This window comes from Haliotis rufescens, unplaced genomic scaffold (genome assembly GCF_023055435.1).
Source record: "Haliotis rufescens isolate VD_foot unplaced genomic scaffold, xgHalRufe1.0.p SCAF_8, whole genome shotgun sequence".
Taxonomy (NCBI): Eukaryota; Metazoa; Mollusca; class Gastropoda; order Lepetellida; family Haliotidae; genus Haliotis; species Haliotis rufescens.
Window position 1 is genome coordinate 22245842 of NW_025964372.1, and position 19474 is coordinate 22265315.

At 39.4% G+C, this 19474-nt stretch overlaps 2 protein-coding genes across 2 annotated transcripts; one reads left to right on the forward strand and one right to left on the reverse strand.

The window, feature by feature from the left end:
• Positions 1-7896: 7896 nt before the first annotated feature.
• LOC124139331 (40S ribosomal protein S5) lies at positions 7897-10218 on the forward strand. The gene is made up of 4 exons (XM_046506334.2): positions 7897-8052; positions 8240-8449; positions 9301-9528; positions 10095-10218. Exons 1-4 carry the CDS (start codon positions 7918-7920, stop codon positions 10161-10163), a joined length of 642 nt encoding a protein of 213 aa, XP_046362290.1. The 5' UTR covers positions 7897-7917; the 3' UTR covers positions 10164-10218.
• Positions 10219-13638: 3420 nt separating this feature from the next.
• Positions 13639-19451, reverse strand: LOC124139330 (calcium load-activated calcium channel-like). Its single transcript, XM_046506332.2, has 7 exons — positions 19346-19451; positions 18378-18455; positions 18064-18123; positions 17025-17071; positions 15900-15967; positions 15000-15144; positions 13639-14226 (listed from the first exon to the last, which is right to left on the reverse strand). The coding sequence occupies exons 1-7, from the start codon at positions 19404-19406 to the stop codon at positions 14134-14136; spliced, it is 552 nt and encodes a 183-aa protein (XP_046362288.1). The 5' UTR covers positions 19407-19451; the 3' UTR covers positions 13639-14133.
• Between the last annotated feature and the right edge of the window lie 23 nt (positions 19452-19474).

Here is a 19474-nt window from a genome sequence, read left to right on the forward strand (position 1 = left end):
GAGAAATTTGAAACAATTTCTATGTTATGCCTACATAATACAATGTTATAAAGTCCCGATGGTTTGGAAAATGTGGACCTTCTTTAGATTTATGGGCCAAAATCCCAAAGGCCCTGACTAGAATTATCCTAGAATATTCATGTGTCTATGGGGTGACAAGATTTGATTCAGTGATGTGATCATCACCCTTAACTTATTAATTTGTCATGTATTATTTGAATCGAATGGCAGTGGATCAACATGATAACTTTAAGCTTTTATATACTGCCTGGGAGTCTAGTTCATCCTTATTTAAGACTTTCATCCCTTCTTACCCACAGCTGTTGACCTTGTGATCAGGTTCCCCTTGAACTTTGACATCTGGGCCCCTCCTCGCCAAGTGGGTGTCTTAGGGAATCAGTAATTTACAATCAGAGTTGTTGTAAAACTGAAATTGTGTTTTGTATTTCACGAGTGTCATCGATTTAACCATTTAATCTGTTACTGACACAACGCCATACAAACATAAACAGTGCACAATTGATTTAGACACATTTACACTAGTATATATGTGTAGTAATAATCACATATGTTAAACATTAACGTTCTCCTAACCTCATTAGTTTTGCTAAATCGATTTATTTCCAACAACTCTTTCTCTGTTTACTATCATCCTCTGTCACTCTCTTTATGTCCTTCTCACCTTTTCTGTCAGCATCCCACTGGGAGATACATGACCATCCTTGAACCCCTGTCAGAACTGCCCGTCCCTCCCACCTCTATCCCTGACCCTACCCCGGTCCTCCGTGATGCCCCTTACTTCGTCGATATCAGCCTCGATGATGACGACAGCCCGACCCAGGCCCGGGTTCGAGTCTTCCTGTCACGTGTTTCTGGGTTCTTGAGGAGAGTGTTCCGTGTCAAGATGGACGCTTAGAGTGACATCTTGCTACGCTTGTGGAAGTTGTGTCATATAATAATTAATTACCTTAAATCTTATAAAAAATTGTGACATTATTGTTGACCTTTTGGACGTTTTTATACTCTTCGAACCTTTCGGAACATTTTGCTTTCGGGTTTTTTTCATAAATGGATTCCATTTTTATTATAAGGTTTAAAAACGTATATTTTGAGAAACACATTTTGGCCCTTTTGGACAAGATTTAGCTTTTGCTTTTCCTTGATTAAACTGATTAACAATCAGTATTAACTTTTGAAGATTGTCTTGGTTTTTTCTTTCTTTTTGTTATATAAAACAAAACATTTGTTCATCAGATAGAATGAAAAACAACCAAGCAACCCTTTCTATGTGTAGAAATGACATATACCGTTTTATATCATCATCTACTTGGTGGATAAGGATAAGGATTTTATCACATTTCTTTGCACCCGTTTCAACATCTTTGATACAGAGTAAGGTTCACCCGCACAGAGCAATCATGTATCCCTTAACATAGACTTCAATACTTGTAGCGCAGAGATCAATTTGTGCATTTCTTGGAGCCTTGTCATGTATAACCGAGTGAGTGAGATAGGTTTGAAGCCCTCGAGCAGGGTTTGTTGCTGAAATAACGAGGGTGTAATAACCAAGGCGAATCTAATACTAGTATTGAAACCACGATCCCTTGGACATCCGTGCCCCTTGCATAATTTATATGAATGCCAGAGTAGCTAGTCCAATGTCCAATGTCATATCTATGAGTGAATGAGTATTTTTTTTACGCTGCGTTTAGCAGTATTTCGGCGGAGGACACCAGAAATGGGCTTCATACAGTGTACCCATGTCATCGTATCCCTATTGCGTGGATTGATGCTCATGATGTCAGTCACTGGATTGTCTGGTCCAGACACCATTATTTACAGACAGTCGTTATATAGTTTGGCTATTGCTGAGTGCGGCGTTAAACAACAGACAAACAAACAAACCTATGAATACAAACATGGACACTGTCTACACACAATTAACCTGGAGCTGCCTCCAAGTATCCCCACGCTTTTAGCAATATTCCGGCCATATCAACAGGGTGACAAATACTAAAGTCTCTCTTTGAATATGCACAAATGAGTGAATGTCCTTCATGAATTACAGCTATATCAAAGCTGACTTAGATAATAGGGCTTTCTCAGTGATCTAGTTGATAGAGCGTCAGCCAGGAGAGCAAAAGGTTCGGGGTTCTATCCCCGGCTACGTCTTACCAAAAGACGTTAAAAGATGGTACATGTTCTTACCCCGCCTGCATGGCGCTCGACATTAAGGGGCTAAAACAAGGACTGGTCGGCTCGGAGTCCGTACACTGTGTCTGAGTAGGGTATTCATGTTAAACTTGGATAGCACTGTGTGGGCTAGCACTAAAAAATTGGCGTTAGTCCGGACTAGTTTAAGCAGCCACACAAACACGCACGTGCATGCACGTCGTTAAATAGGTGCAATAAACTTGGATGCGACGTTAAACCCCATTTCACTCATCTCACCTAAATAATCGAATCTGGACGCAATCTCCATGTGGATCTTTGTCAATCAATTTCCGGAGTTAATATGAATAATCCGTTTATGAATATTGTTCCAGAAACGAACCCTCCCCAAATTTATACGATTTCCATTTATTTTGATTTCACGCGAGATCTAAAGATTTACAGTATCATGAATAACAGATTTCAGTAGTCCGGCTCTTCTCTGATGTGTATACGTTATTAATGGTGAACATCTTATGAATTATGACACAGAAATGAATATTACACTCATTTCAACATCAGTCCAACATGCCTTGGAAACTAAAAAATAAAGTTAAAATTACATAGCAAACGGCACAAATTCAACACTTGGCTGATGTGTATCAAAAGTTTTCACAACGATTGCCTCGAATAAACGCCGAGTCGATTGACTTTTCGAAATAAATTCCAGCGCGACACATTTTTTAGGACTTTTAGGGAGTCCCGCATGCTGCATTGATGGTAAAAACAAAGCAGGAAAACCTTGATGCGATATATCAACAAGGTGCCAAAACGCCATGTAGGTCGCAAAATCAGGTGAACTCAGGAGAACGAGAGAGTTAAACAAATGTTAACGTGTCGCACTGTACGTACAGCACAAACGATACATAATATTGTCACTGTTAAATATAATGATATATATAGATATAGATATATATATAATCACACTACTAAAAACAAAGTATTTTTTAATGTCATGGGAATGTTGCAAAACATTTCAGGAAAGTTGACTTTTCATTGTTTCTTCAATTGTCATCGAAGTGTAGGTACAATACCATCAGGAATTTTCTTGCAAAACTAGCTGGAAGACTCCTCTCAACTGTAGAGAAATCAATGTCTCGTAGAAAAGACGTAAAAATTTAATTGACATTTTTTTTTTATTCCGTCTATACACAAAATACACTTTGAACATATCGACAATATAAGTATTACTCCTACCGTACCGTTTAACTTTCGCTGAGAAATTTGATAAATGAATTCGCTTTTTAAAACAATATACAAACTGAAAGAGTTAAGTCTGTTTTCAAAGATCGAGCCGTTGTGAACTTATTTGGTTTAAAAGTGTAAAAAGTTACATGGCAATAAAAAAACACACCTTTTTCACTGCTAGTTTATGTGATTTAAAAAAGCTGTAAAATTCACAAGAAAATACGGACTGTCATGTAAATTTGAGATCTTTGAGGTTATAAAGAATACTCACAGGTTGAGCTAGAAGTTTGGACTAGTCGGGGGATGGGGGCGCTTAATGGATTAAAACACTTAACGTGACAAATAGGGTAAGTCCTAGACTAACATCTAGTCTCTGAAATGAACATATCGTACAGAAAAAAACCAGTTGTTCAATTATCTTAATAAAAATATAATAAAAGGGATCCCCAGAGACTCTTAATTTTCAGTTACTGCAATAATCTAGACTTGCATGGGCTGTATTTGATATATTTGTATCAGGGTCTGTAAGACAGACTAGGTCAGTCTAGGTTTGTTCTCCTGCAAATACACTATTAGACCCCATGTCCATCTTTTCCTGACTCTTCCTTTGTGGACAGAGCGTATGCCCTGAGAGCGGAAGGTCGGTGGTTTGATCCCCGGACGCGTCTACAAAGTGATTCAAAAATGGTACTTGTTTCTCCCGGCCCGGCACTCGACATAAAGGAGACTGAACGAGGACTAGGTAGCTTGGCGTTAGTATGCACGGTATCTCAGCGGGCAAGCACAAAACAACCGGCATTACTCCGGGCTAGTACAAACCGACACACACACACACACACACACACACACACACACACACCGCTATATAAGTACAATAATCTGAAACGCGACGTTAAACCCCAATTCATCTCACCACATCATCCTTTTCTACACTTAGCGTTGTCTGACCCAGACTCGATTATTTACAGACCGCCGTCATATAGCTGGACTATTGCTGAGTGCGGCGTTAAACAACAAACAAACAAAAATAAAACGTAATCCTGTACAGATAACAACATAGTCCGATCCTATGTCGACATGATCTATCGGGCTCAAAACCATTCTTTAGTACACATACCATTCTCTATTTCAGGCCGCGCTGATGATTTTCATTTGCCTTTGATGCTATGAAGATAATGGGACGAAAGGTCAAAGTGAAAATGGTCCAGGTTTGGCGAAAACGGTTACGTTTATGATATGATAAAATTGAAAATACAAACGATTAAAATTCTAACTGATTTTAAATCATTTTCAGAAAAAAAAATCGTATTATTCTCCAAACTGTCTTTCTTCTAATACTTGGCGTGTGTATTCAGTTGCTTGTACTGGATATGGTTTACTTGGCGACACCGTTTGGTTCCAAATTGTAAATTTACCCATATATTTTGTAAGATGCTCGCGGTATGTTTAAAGAATCACAAGATGGTTTTCGCAATATTATTTTCATGTCCGATAAATGCATATCCTGCATTCATCTCTAGGCAGCAAGACCCTCTCATTCTATAAACTGCATAAATATTATATCGTTTGCGAAAATTATGTATCAAATAATAAGCATTGTGAATATAGAAGGCTAATAACCAAATTTAGATGTGGACAAAATACTTTTGGTATTCAACTTGTTCGTAGGGGTGTTGCTAATATTGAGGATGATGCCGTCTTATGTAAAGACCGTCATGTAATTAAGGATGAACTTCATGTTACATACAATTGTCCTCTTGATGCAAGTCGGCGGGAAAGGTATTTCCCAAAGACAGTTAATAATCATTATTTTTGTTTAGAAAGACTCTGTCAATTATCCAACATTGATACAGTGATACATTTTGCAAAATTTCTAATGTACGTATTCTCAACAAAATACAGTATCAATTAGGTAACTCTTAGATAAATATGATGTAAATGTATTTTGTTCAATGGGTCAATTGGCCTTTATACAAATAAATCTGTCTGTCTGTCTAAATCACGGAGGACACTTATGTGTTTGTTAAATCCTTTCCCGTGTTCAAATACTACTCTGTACATTTACTGATCTGTTTACTCTAGAGAAAATAGTATGACTGCGGATCTACGGCTAGGTGACTGCACAAACTGCATTTGGAATCTGCACTGCGAATTCCGGTACCTTATTAGACGACTTGATGTTCCGTTTCCTATCTTCCCTCTTCTGAACATTTTAAAGCGTGTATCTAACATACTATAAATGGCATCATGACTGAGCAGAAAATCTTCATTTTCAGATAAATCTTTCATCATTTTTATTTTACGCAGCCATTTTTGCCAAAATTGGTCAGTTTTGTCCATCGAAATATGGGACAGTTTAAGCCAGAACCCAATAATCTGCTAATAGCACAGAGTATTCAAGAAATGTGGTCCACCATGAGATAAGGGGCCTTATGTGTGAAAAATCACATTTTGACTTCGTATTATATTTTAAAACGACAGTATCTTAGGACCACAAAATACAGTTCATAAGCTTCAAAGCATATTTATTACAGAAATACATGGCATCAAACATTTGGACTCACTTTCTACAAAGTCCCATTTTCAGACTTACAACTGTTTATGTAATAATTGCAGTTTTTAGATATAATTTTAGATTAATTGAAAGTAGACATTTATGCTGAAATGTTATAAAATAATGTTTTTTACTATCGAGAGAAAAATAAGATATGTGTGGTCTGTCCGCACACATGGCGTCTTTCTTAATGACGTCACACCACGATTATATCCTAGCACCCATGAGGTCTCTTTTCTCCAGGTGGATCACAAATGTTAAAAACTAATAGTAGTGAGGCTGTCTAGTGTTGTATGTTGATCATGTTTTACCAAGTGTGCGCGTAGGGAGAAATATTACTAGTGGTAATGTCCATATAGTCATTAAGAGTTATGTCCCTTCCCACGGAACACCGCGCCGGAAGTGTGTAAACCCCAATTTCTCCCTTTTAGAAACATACTACCAGGTGCGTGGATGTATCAGACACACATGCGTTTTAATGTGAAAATTCTTAATGATAATGATCGTTGTCATGATTCATACCGCACGACATCAATTATATATGTATAGTTTAATTTGTAAAGAAGTATTCATGACAATAGCATGTCACATTTCTGACTCAACAAACTTTAAAATAACAAGAACCTCAATAATGATGTCCCTTGCTTCCAACATGGCTGCCCCCATGGTACACGCTTTCCATAGATGCATCGTTCCTTGAAAACGATTTTCATCAATATTATGACAGATTAAACTCAGTTACAAAAGTCAGTACAGATTTCCATGCACGTCTTGACCGCGAGAGAAGTCCCCAACTACAGAAACTAGGCACTTGTTTTAATACGCTTCATGTGATAAATGTTGTGAGTTGGTCTTAAGGATACTTTATTTCCATGTGAGAGGATACATATCTCAGTATTTAACATGTTGAGGAAACAAAAATTATTGTTATCATGGCAAATGAATAGAAGCACAACTGAAATACTAGGAGATTTGAAATCATTGAATATTACAGACCATACTGTTTCCCATTCTCCAGTTATTATGTATTTAGCAATACATCAACTCCAGAGTATCACAGTATATTGATTGATAAAATCAATTGTGTGTGTATAGATAACAATGTGATGTAATAGACATTGCAATTATTCAATCTAATGTTCAGTATGAACTGGGCTGATCCTTGAAATGTTTGAAATTGAAGTATCTGACTATAAATGTAAATATTTCTGTGGGAATGAAGTAATAATTTAGTATTGATATTCATAAATTTGCATTGATACAGCATCAACTTTAAAAAATAAGTTACATTGATATCGGGATATACGATGACATCCCTAGTTATCCATGACCTCTTTACAGTATAAACTGTCCATAATTTATTGCACACCGGTACCCAGCTACAATTTCCTCTTACTGGTTTTTCATCAACCTTCACTAGAGCGAAGATCCGGGGTAGAATAGGTCTTCAGTAACCCATGCTTGCTGTAAAAGGCAACAATGCTTGTTGTAAAAGGTGACTAACACAATGATGCACGGTCATCAATCCAAATTGCGTGGATCAATGCTCATGATGTTAATCACTGGATTGTCTGGTCCAGACTCGATTATTTACAGACCACCATCATATAGCTGAAATATTGCTGAGTGCAGCGTTAAACAACAAACAAAACCTTCACTTGTGCCAGTGAAATACACATAAGGTGACAAACATTTAATTAAAACTATTTTCTTTAAGGCATGACATCATCTAACAGACATTTTGTCATCAACACTATCAAGGGACCAAACTCATTAAAATCAGATTTTTTACTTCATATTATACCTCTCTGCATGAACATCTGAGGACACATGAGATTGCCATGTGACTTTTATTGTATGTACAACTACCATAGTGGATCTTGTAACGATTTTGTGCAAAGGATTATAAACTGGCTTGTATGAACACTCATGAATTCAAGGAGAGTTATCCTAATCATAAGTGTATGCTCCACCTTTCAGCCAAGATGGCGGAGAACTGGGATGAATCAACAGCAGCAGCTGTCCCTGAAATTCCAGAAGTGAAACTATTCGGCAAATGGTCCTCAGATGACGTTCAAGTCAGCGACATCAGTTTGACTGTAAGTGCAAATGTTGCCACACATTAGTTGCATAAAATCAATGGAGACTACAATGAATTACTGAGGACAGTTCAAACCTGAAGGCCTCCCATTTATTTCTGAAGCTGCTCCACACATCATAACTAGACATAAAAATGCTTTATGAAAAAACCCATGTATTGATGTTTTGTTTCTCACTGATTTTAAGGATTATATTGCTGTGAAAGAGAAGTATGCCAAATACTTGGCTCACTCCGCAGGCAGATACCAGGTGAAGAGATTCCGCAAGGCACAATGCCCCATTGTGGAGAGACTTGTGTGCTCCCTCATGATGCATGGTCGTAACAACGGCAAGAAGCTATTGGCCATGAGGATCGTGAAGCACGCCTTTGACATCATCCATCTACTAACAGGGGAGGTGAGTCAGTTAAACTTTGTAGTTGGTACCAAAAATGCCTTCAGCCTTCCAACCAGCAATACACTTATCAACAATACCACTTACTCATGGGGATCCAGGTTGGAATTAGTCTCCTGCAACCTGTTTGTCATACAAGTGTGTTGTTATATCCCAACAACAATAGAGTTTTACTACAGATCTGACCCGTGAAGATCCATGGTAGAATAGGGCTTCGGCAACCCATGCTTGCCATAAAAAGCGACTATGCTTGTCATACGAGGCGACTAATGGGATCAGGTGGTCAGGCTCGCTGACTTGGCTGATGCATGTCATCATATCCCAATTACGTTGATCGATGCTCATGATTTCAATCACTGTTTGGGGGTGCATGAGTGTTCCTTCATCCAAGGCGCCGCGATTCACTGTGCAGAGTTGCGTCCCTTGGGCATGCCAGAAACCTATGACTGTGGGTTCGAATCCCGGTTCACCCCGTTAATGGTTTCTAGGTTTGTCAGCACCATACCCGTGCTTGTGGGTTTCACCTAAGTGGTGAATGTCTGAGACCTGCATCACTTCGGGCTTTCCTCCCACATTAAGCTGACACGCTGTGATATCACTGGAATACTGTTAAAAGCGGTGTTAAACCCAACTCACTCACTCAATCACTGTTATCCGGTCAAGACTTGATTGTGTACAGACCGCTGTCATACAGCTGTAATATTGCTGAGTGCGTCATTAAACAACAAACAAAACTACAGATCTTTCCAAGTTCATTATGCAATTATTTTTACCGTGAAATACATGACTTGTTTTGTGAAAAAGATAATTGCCAACATGAAAATCTTTACTAAAGGATTCGTTTCTGCCATCAGAACCCCCTGCAGGTGTTGGTGAACGCCATCATCAACAGTGGCCCAAGGGAGGACTCCACACGTATTGGACGTGCTGGTACCGTGAGGAGACAGGCCGTTGATGTGTCCCCACTGCGTCGCGTCAACCAGGCCATCTGGCTGCTCTGTACCGGATCCCGGGATGCTGCCTTCAGGAACATCAAGACCATTGCCGAGTGTCTGGCCGATGAGCTCATCAATGCAGCTAAGGTAAATATTTTTCTGTTATGGTTCTGTCTGGTAAATGATTTAGAAAGTTTGAATGCTTTCTTCACGTTCCTGCCCTTAGAATACAGTGCTGCTATAACTTCTTTCTAAGTTTATTCTTTCTAAGATATCTCGTGTAATTTTTGGGGATGATAAACATTGCTAAAGTTTTTTGTGCAATAGGTGGTTATGATTTAACATGGTGTACATGTCCTGTTAAATGTGCTACAGATGGTATGTTTAAAGGAAATTGTGACCAGTTGACTTTTTGTTGCATATGTTTCAGTAAGAGAGTACTTGGTAAAACAAACTCTTGATTTCTTCAGATTATGTACTTCTTAGAAATGAAATGGAACCTTTTTAACAGAAAACTTTATCCACATAACTAAACTCTTAGCAAGTGTAAACAATATAAACTGCCAGGGTGTAAATTAGTTCCAATAATTGCAATATTGTGAAGACCAACACCATGGTAACTGTAAACTGTATATTACATGTTTCTACATTTTGTGTCAATGTACATAAGGGTTCATCAGCACTTCCTCAACTCTACTTTGTGTGTGTTTCAGGGGTCCTCCAACTCCCATGCCATCAAGAAGAAGGATGAACTGGAACGTGTAGCCAAGTCCAACCGTTAAGACTGTCCAATATGCCTGTATGTTCCTGGGGAAATTAAAAAAAAGTACTTGTAAATTTGCTGTTTGCCTTGTTGTTCCTGCGTGTGAAATTTGGCGGTGAAAAGTTGCATCTCTTAGGTATGTTGGAAATCAGTGATGGCAGGCTTAAATCCCACATTTATAGACAAGAGGTTTGAGTGCATGAGCCTAAATTATGGAATATTGATATCATTTGTGGCTTGTTTTTTCAGCCTCATATCAATGCTCCCAGGTTTCACCAAAAGTGATAAATGTCCAAAAGTGACTTTCCTCCTCCACCAAGGTGACAGGTCATAATATGCCCCAAAGGCTGTTCAAAACATGCATTAAAACCAAACTCAACTCTTACTCATCTGGCCATACTGTACATAGAAGCTGCCATGATGTAGATGTTAACTTGTCATTATAACATAATCGCTAAAAGATCAGAGGCAATAAAGTACACTTCTGAGTTGCGTCATTATGTTAAAATTTGCTCACTGTGATCTAATGTATCCGTGGTAACATCGTTCTCATGTTACTGTCAAGCAAGATGGCGCATCCACATGCAGTGAATGAGCTTCTATAAACTTATATTTGAATATTATTACTTGGGAATAAGACCCGTGAAGATTCCAGGGTAGAATACTTGCCGTAAAATGCTGCTATGCTTGTCATGAAAGGCGACTAACGGGATTGGGTGTCAGGCTCGCTGACTTGGTTGATACATGTCATCGATCCCAATTGCGTGGATCGATGCTCATGGTGTCAATCACTGTATTGTCTGGTCCAGACTCGATTATTTTACAGACCGCCGTCATATAGCTGGAATTATGCTGAGTGCGGCGTTAAACAACAAACAAACAAACAAAACTTGGGAATAAATATGGCAAGATTATATCTACCATCTCTCAAACCATTCTGTCCATGCCCCAGCAGTTACAAAATTGTCATGGGTACAATGTGTGAAGCCCATTTCTGGTGTCCCCCGGTCGCGATATTGCTGGAATATTGCTAAAAGCGGCGTAAAATCAAACTCACTCACTCACTACAATATTGTCCGTATTGTTCATGCCCTACGAATTATGTATGTCTCTCAGGAGAAAGGAATGAGCAATCCTTGAAAGTTTCATAACCACATGTACACCGGTTGCTCAGCGTACAGCATTTAAGTAACAATATGCAGCAGTCAAACACAAAACGGCCATAGTTGCTCTTCCTCTGCCATGTTCGTCCAATGGCCACACCATATTACGGCTCAGTCCGTCAAATCACATCGGTTTAAGGGTTATGGTATCATGTAGAGCAACCAGCTCAGTAAACACTCTTTCATGGCTTGCAGTAGCTGCAGTCTGCTAACATTAGTGGCAGAAACTAGTTGCAAGTTACAAAGGACAACGCTGAACTTAGGCAATGTTTACATGTTGGCTCAGTCACACAATGCTCTTGTGAAATGTTTCGAGTCACATGATAAAATTGAAGCAGATTAATATAAAAACTTTAAATTTAAAAGGTCTTTTTGTTGCATGAGTTAATGGATAACCACACACATAACGGCTAATGAAATGTGGCCTTTGTAAGTAATAAACAACTCATTTAAGAGGTGTTATGTTGTGTACTTGTGCTTTAACTATAATACATGTAGTCCAGGGCAAAGCTATACTTTTTACACTATATATGGGGGTAGAGCAAAAAATAATTCTTAAACATCGCACTCTTCAATATTCCTGTTATATGACAGAAGTCGGTAAATATACTCTTAAAAAAAAGAAACTTGACATAGATGTAAAACCACTTTTTGCCATATATCTAAAATAATTACATTAAATGAGAACCAAATAAGTCAAACAGAAAGATAATGTGTCTATAATTCGTGAAAACACATGCAAAGCACATAAACGTAGAGTTTGGGGATTAATTTTACAGCTTCATCCAAACGCAACCGCCTGTAAAAAACGTGCAGCACAGGATCCTGCATTTAGGCATGCAGGCCCCCCTGCTGAATGGGTATAAAAATCCACATCAATGGCTGTTCATACAGTCCTTATAACGGCAGTAGAGGAGGTGTCAGAATGCCAAGACTGAATGCAGCTCAACGGAACAACGCCATTGGGAGATTACAAGCTGGAGCAACTCAGCAAGAAGTGGCCAGGCACTTTGGCGTATCCAGACAGACAATCTCCGCACTGTGGACACGACACAACAACACCAACAGAGTTGACGACAGACCAAGGATGACAACCCAAGCTCAAGATCGATACATCCGGCTGCGACACCTCCGAGACCGCACTACCACAGCCACGTCTACAACCACACAGATCAAACGATACGCAACAGACTGAGGGAGACTGGACTTTTTGCACCTGTTCGACTTCATGTATTGACACCACGTCATCTGGTGGACCGTCTGCTTTGGTGCAAACAAAGGGAAAGATGGGCACGTGCAAGGTGGAGAAATGTACTGTTTACTGACGAGTCCCGTTTCCTACTCACACGTGCTGATGGGCGCGCACGTGTCTACAGACGTCGGGGTGAACGATACGCCCCCAACTGTGTGCAGCAGGTTGTCCCATTTGGCAGCGGGAGTGTCATGGTATGGGCCGGAATTCATCACAGTGGTAGGACGCCTCTCGTGCATGTGGCAGGTGCATTGACAGGTGTGCGTTACAGAGACTTGATCCTACAGCCTTACGGCGGACAGTTCCAGCAGGACAACGCTCGACCGCATATTGCACATGTTTGTCAGGACTTCTTACAGCACAACAACATCCAGACATTACCTTGGTCAGCCCGGTCACCAGATTTGTCCCCGATTGAGCATCTGTGGGACGATTTGGATAGACGCGTTCGCAGAGCGAATCCACTGCCCCAAACACTTCCGGCGCTTCTTGATGCACTTCAGCATGAATGGCAGCACATCCAACAGCGTGTTATTGACAACTTGATTGCATCTATGGGTTGTCGGTGTCAAGCAATGATTGATGCACGTGGTGGGCACAACCGATACTGACATTTTCTGTACCCCGGTGACATTATCTGTATCTTGTACGTGTGTCTGTCTAGGTGACACGATTAATGTTTAGAACATTGTGTACATTGATTTTCAAACAGTGTTTCAATTGTGGTTTCTGTGTCCTAGTTTGAAACAATCGCATTATATTACATTTTGAAAGTCAGTGTCAAGTTTCTTTTTTTGAAGAGTATATGAAATCTGGACGGGACAATCCAGTGGTTGATATCATGAGCATCAATCTGAGCAATTGGGTACAATGACCTTAATGTCGAGCTCCAGGAAAGGTAACAAGTTCAAACTGATTTGTCCATGATGTAACCAGGGGATCGAACCCCGACGACCTGCATTCCAGTTAGACACTCCAGCCACTACACAACAAGATGGTCACACCTCATAAGGTCTCCCAAGAAAAAAACCCAAATACTCAATGCAGATCTTCCTCTCTACAGAACAACACTAACAGGATTATATATAAAATGTTTATTTCTGAATAGGTATATCCGTAAACAATTATTTCATAGACATGGACACAACATTGAAGTGATAGAATTATGAAAATATGATACAAGGAATACCCCACGCCTGAAGGGATAAGATAGGTACTATCTCAACAATTGAGGTAGGCGTTCTGTCTATTTACTGTCCCATTGTAGGATACCATACAGTACAATCTACATATAATACAATATTTCATTGAAGGTTGTATGAATAAAAACAAAAAAAGTGAAAAAATAAAAGACTTAACCATATTACTTTTAGATGTCCAATGAGCATTTTATTATATCAATTATTTTATTATATGATCAGATGAAATAATGGGACAAAGCTCTCAACAGCAACTCTTCTTCCCTCCTATTCTCTGTGGCCGGTCATCATTACTCAGCCTTTATTCATCATGATAACTTGCATCCCGGTAGTGAAGACACTATGCTCAATGGTGTAGTATATTTGGCGTGGACATTATTTTGTGAGCTGGCTTGGTGGGGTGAAGAAGCCGGTGCCCTGTTTGCTGGCGGCCCGGGACGGAGCAAGACCAAGCATTTTCTGAATGTTCTGAAACATGAGGGGAGTGAGTATAAACAGTATAACATGGTGAATGTGGCAGGACATCCTAAGCTGTTGCAGGTAATAGACATTTGACACTTTGTAGAACTTACTTTGGCAAGCTCCTTCCTAGCGCATGACACCTTTGTCATCCCCCTGGTATCATTGCTGCTACCAGTGTGCAAGCGGCCATTACAAGAATCTTGAACAATTTCCATCTAACCAAAAAACCTTTCTGTTTTTGTGTATGTCTTTTGTGAATGCAATTATAGTGAAAAGTTGTGAGTTTAACTCCATACATGGTTGCAGGCCACCTAGTGGGGAGTGAGTTGGGTCTAACGCCGCTTGTAACAGTATTCCAGTTATATCTTGTCAGCTTAATATGGGAGGAAAGCCTGTAGTGATGCAGGTCTCGGACGTTTACCACTTCGGTGAAACCCACGAGCACGGGCATGGTGCTGACAAACTTAGAAATATAATTGGGCAAATCAGGATTCACACCCACAGTCATAGGTTTCTGGCGTGCCCAAGGGACGCAACTCTCCATAGCGAATCACGGCGTCTTAGACGAGTGGGCCATCCGTGCCTCCTGGGGAGCTGTGACTGGTGGCAGCAATAGTATGAAGAGCTCCGCGAATGGGCTATCACTGTGAGGAGCTTGTCACTAAGGAAGCAACTCTACCGTGAATTTAGGCACAAAATGACATGTTATCACCATTTGAGCCAAATAACACTTGGTCACAATGGCAACGAATGAACAGTGTATCACCATAGCAACACACCTGTCTGATGGACATGGTACAGAGGATGTACAGGAAGATGAAGGAACAGTCAAAATAATCTTCTCCTGGCAAGTTCCGATGTGAGATCCCTTGCATCAGTGAGATGGGCATAAACGGCAGCTTGGCTACAACCCGACCATCAAATCTGAAAGGAAGAAACAAAAATATAAACAAACAAATGATATCTAAACTGATTATTTCATCTACGATAGCATCATCTTGAGATACGAGGGAAATTAACAGTTCATAGCATCATTGTTTAATATATTATATTGTTCTTATTACGAGTGATTACATATATTATTTATTAATTCCACATATGGGGCCCATATTGTGTTCATTTTCAAATGATTTGACTTTGATACAAGTGAAACAAACATTTGCAGACTTTCCGCAATTAAATACATTGTTACCAATGATATTTTATTCTATAAAATGTTCAAAACTTAGAGGTGAGGTGAGGTCAATGGGGTTTAACGTTGCATCGAAGATTATTGCACTTATATAGCGACGTGCATGCATGTGTGTGTGTGTGGCTGCTAGTACTAGTCCGGATTGATGTTGATTTATAGTGCTAGCTCACTGAGATACCATGCCGCAGTTGAACATGAATACCCCACTAAGACACAACATACTGACTTCAAGCCGACCAGTCCTTGTTTTAGCCCCTTTATGCCTAGCTCCAGACAGGGTAACAAAAAGTACCATCTTTGAACGTCTGTTGGTATGACGCGGCCGAGGATCGAACCCCGGAGTTTCTGCTCTCCGGACAGACGCTCTACCACTAGCCCACGGAGGCGGTCTCAAAAGTAAATAAATGATGGAATTCATGTGTGAAGAAATCCAAGTACCAAATCTTCTAATTGTTTCAACATCTTCAAAGAGCAAACATCAACTTACATTGAATTGAACATACTGAGAAGGGCAGTAAATGCAAAACCAATCGCAAACATGGATTTCATTTTCACCTGAAAAATAAAAGAAGACATTACAAACATTTCCCAGTGAATGAGTGAGTGAATGTTATGCATATGCCTAAGTCAGCAACATTCCAGCTATACCAAGGTGACCTTTTGTTAATTAAGTCAAGACCAGACTGTGGAACAAAGTCCATCTTCGTACCCATATCTACTATGTTAACAAATGAAAAAAGTTCAAATTTGGTTAATAAAGACCAACTTTTCCTTTTCTTCATTATTCACCTCACTGACAATATTCTTATGATTGTGTAGCTTCTCATCTATCCAGTGTATTATATCTCCTTTTTATAATTTGATGGTTCCCCTCGACCCATTCACCACCATAGATTCATATTGAAACAAACACACACACACCCCTCCCCTTTTAAAACCAGGTTAGAATTGGGCTTCTGTAACCCATGCTTGTGAACTAACAGCTGGTCAGGCCTGCTGACATACCCCAATAGCATAGATTGATGCTCATGATGTTAATCACTGGATTGTCTGGTCCAGACTTGATTATTTACAGACCACCATCATGACTGGAATATTGCTGAGTGCGACGTTAAACAACAAACAAACAATCATAATATTGACACCAGTTTAAATGACACAACGCTAAAACTTGACGTCCAGTCAAATTACGTACTGTAGTTCTTTCATAATCAGAACAAACAGTGATATCACCAGTACATGACATGCCTTGTTCAGTTTATCTCAAATACAACTGGGAACATCTCACAGCATAATGTCTTCCCTCACCCATCACAACACTCACTCCAACTAAAGGTTTTTTGGTAACATGTCTTCTTTTTATAGAACATATTTAGGGTTTAATTGGTTGTTGATTTCAAGCTCATGGATGAGAGAAATCCATTCTAAGTTATTGATACGAGAACTGGAGATCACTTTTTCACTTCCGAAATGAGGCGAATGGGTCCAATGCATGATAAAAGCATGGAGATAATCTACCCTAGATAATCAATGATGCTGGGAGATTGGGACAAAAGCTGTCACTACATTAAATTTGAAGTTGAATAAATGGTTTTAAGATAACAAAACTTACAAACGACAAATCCCGGCTGTTGTTTTTCAACTTCTCTTCCTGGCGTTCTGGAAACAGGAAATCATTGCAGATTGTGGAAACAATAAACAAAGCCTTACAAAATCTAACAATAAACAGTGCCTTGTGCAGTCCTGTCATAAGCAGTGCCTATTACACACTGCTTATAAATGGCCATGTAACATCCATTCATAAACAGGGCCTTGCAAAACCATTTATAAACAGGGTCTTGTAAAGTTTAATCATTAACAGGACCTCGCAAAAATATCATAAACTTGGTTTTTGTAAAGTCCAAACATGAACAGGACCTTGTAAACGGGGCCTATTACAAACACCTTTGACAGTTCATTCAAAACAGGGCCTTGTCCACTCATAAACAGGGCCTTGCAAAGTTTATTCCCAAACGGTCCTATTACAGTCCGCTCATAAACATGATAAACAGTGCCTTGCAAAGTCAATTCATAAAAAGGGCCTTGCAAAGTCCAATCATGAACAGGGCCTTGCAAAGCTCATTCCCCAACGGGTGCTATTCGAGTCTGCTCATAAACAGGGCCCTGTACAGTCCATTTATGAACATGGCCTTTGACAGTTCATTCATAAACAGAGCCTTGTACAATCTGTTCATAAACAGAGCCTTGTAAAGTCCAATCACAAACATGGCTTTGTGAAGTTTATTCATAATCAGGGCCTATTACAGTCTGCTCATAAACAGGGCCCTGTACTGTCCATACATAAACAGGGCCTTGTACAGTTTTCTCAAACAGTGCCTATTACAGTCTAGTCATAAACAGGGCCTTTGACAGTCCATTCACAAACAGGGCCTTGAACAGTCCAGTCATCAACAGAGTCACGTACAGTTCTCTCTAACATATTCATATTAATCTCAGAGTAAACTGAAGTAATAATATGCACCCTTTTCTAAATCTATTTCACATTTCAAGCATAAATCATGTAAATTAGCAATGTAAGTGTGAACACCTTCCCACTCACGCTTCATATCCACGACTTCAAATACTAATGTCAACATGTCAGTGTATCATACCTAATTTCTTCTTCTGACCACGATCAGCTGCTTCTCCGCCGGCCTCTCGCTGCTTTTCCACTGGAAATTGGAAAATACTTGTGTTACCGTGGTTACATGTTAATTATTACCCAAGTTTTTAACTAATATTTACAAGTATATTACTGACCAATTTACTCCATATACCAGATCATGCATCAATACAACATGATAGCAATTCACCTTATGCCATAATGCATGTATCATATTATCATGCAGTTCCTATTAATATTGCAACATACATGTACAAAAAATTTGATATTTAGAATACTTTAATTTAGGATGTTTATACATACACTTTTTGCTTTGCTTTTCTACTTCGGCTTTCAATTTCTTGTATTTCTCAGTCCTGTAAACTAGTAACCATGTTAAACCTGCAAAACAAAACAATGTTTAGTGTGGAATATCCTTAGTCTGTTAATGACAGAAAGGATTACTAGAAAGTTAAAATTTGGTATATAAGGGAATGTTATTTTCTCTAGAACACATAACCAATAATTTACTTTACTCTACTGTAAATAAACTAGAAATTGAGCGAGTTGGGATTAACACTGCTTTAAACAGTATTCCAGTCACTGTCGGAGGAAGGTCTTAGACGTTTACCACTTCGGTGAACCCACGATAACAGGTATCGTGCTGACAAACCAGGATTCGAACCGACTGTGATAGGTTTCTGGCATGCCCATGGGATGCAACTCGAAATTGAGGTGCCTTAGGAGACTGGGCCATCTGTTGATCACATAGTGTGATTGTTCCCTAATCTGCACCCTGTATCGGAATTGAATTTGTGTTGCAGGAGTTGCAGAGGACTAAACTCGTTTTGCCAGCTTCAAGCTAGGCTAGGATAAATAGCCAACATAACCATCTGATAAGAACATAGATAAACCCTTAGGATCATAATCATGATAACGGGGTATTTGAACAGAATGGGGTGTCCAACCATTGCCTAATTATCATAAATGTTTGCTTGATCGAAAAATGGATAACTTAACTAAACATAAAGATAAGTGAAGCTTGTCGAGGATGGCGTTTCTCGGCACTATATTGCTGCGCTAGATAAAATGCATTCTTGTCCATGTGAATTAGGCTTCTTCTCTTTCAAATGAATGAACATTGTGGTAATCCCTCTTCATCGACCATGCTGATCGAAAACTGGACCACCTTATTCTGATGTACGATATCATTCGATGTATCTGTTTCATGCGAACTGAACTGTTTATACAGTGTTTAGGTATCACTGGTATTTAGTGAAAATGTTATTTACCTTCTCCAAGTAAAGCTGTACATATTGAAATGAACACAATAAGAACACAATCGCCCAACATCTTCACGAATGATCAGGATCAGGCACCGACCGGAAGCGGAAATGTCTGTCCCATGAATAATAGTTATA

Excerpts from the sequence above, each read along its gene's own strand:
- LOC124139331 (XM_046506334.2), top strand. The coding sequence starts at position 7,918 with ATGCTCCACCTTTCAGCCAAGATGGCGGAGAACTGGGATGAATCAACA. Across the intron at positions 8,450-9,300 it reads TCCATCTACTAACAGGGGAG|AACCCCCTGCAGGTGTTGGT; the intron begins GTGAGTCAGTTA and ends TTCTGCCATCAG. Across the intron at positions 9,529-10,094 it reads AGCTCATCAATGCAGCTAAG|GGGTCCTCCAACTCCCATGC; the intron begins GTAAATATTTTT and ends TGTGTGTTTCAG.
- LOC124139330 (XM_046506332.2), bottom strand. The coding sequence starts at position 19,406 with ATGTTGGGCGATTGTGTTCTTATTGTGTTCATTTCAATATGTACAGCT. Across the intron at positions 15,145-15,899 it reads CTCAGTATGTTCAATTCAAT|ATTTGATGGTCGGGTTGTAG; the intron begins GTAAGTTGATGT and ends TCTTCCTTTCAG. Across the intron at positions 14,227-14,999 it reads GTACCATGTCCATCAGACAG|AACATTCAGAAAATGCTTGG; the intron begins GTGTGTTGCTAT and ends CTCATGTTTCAG.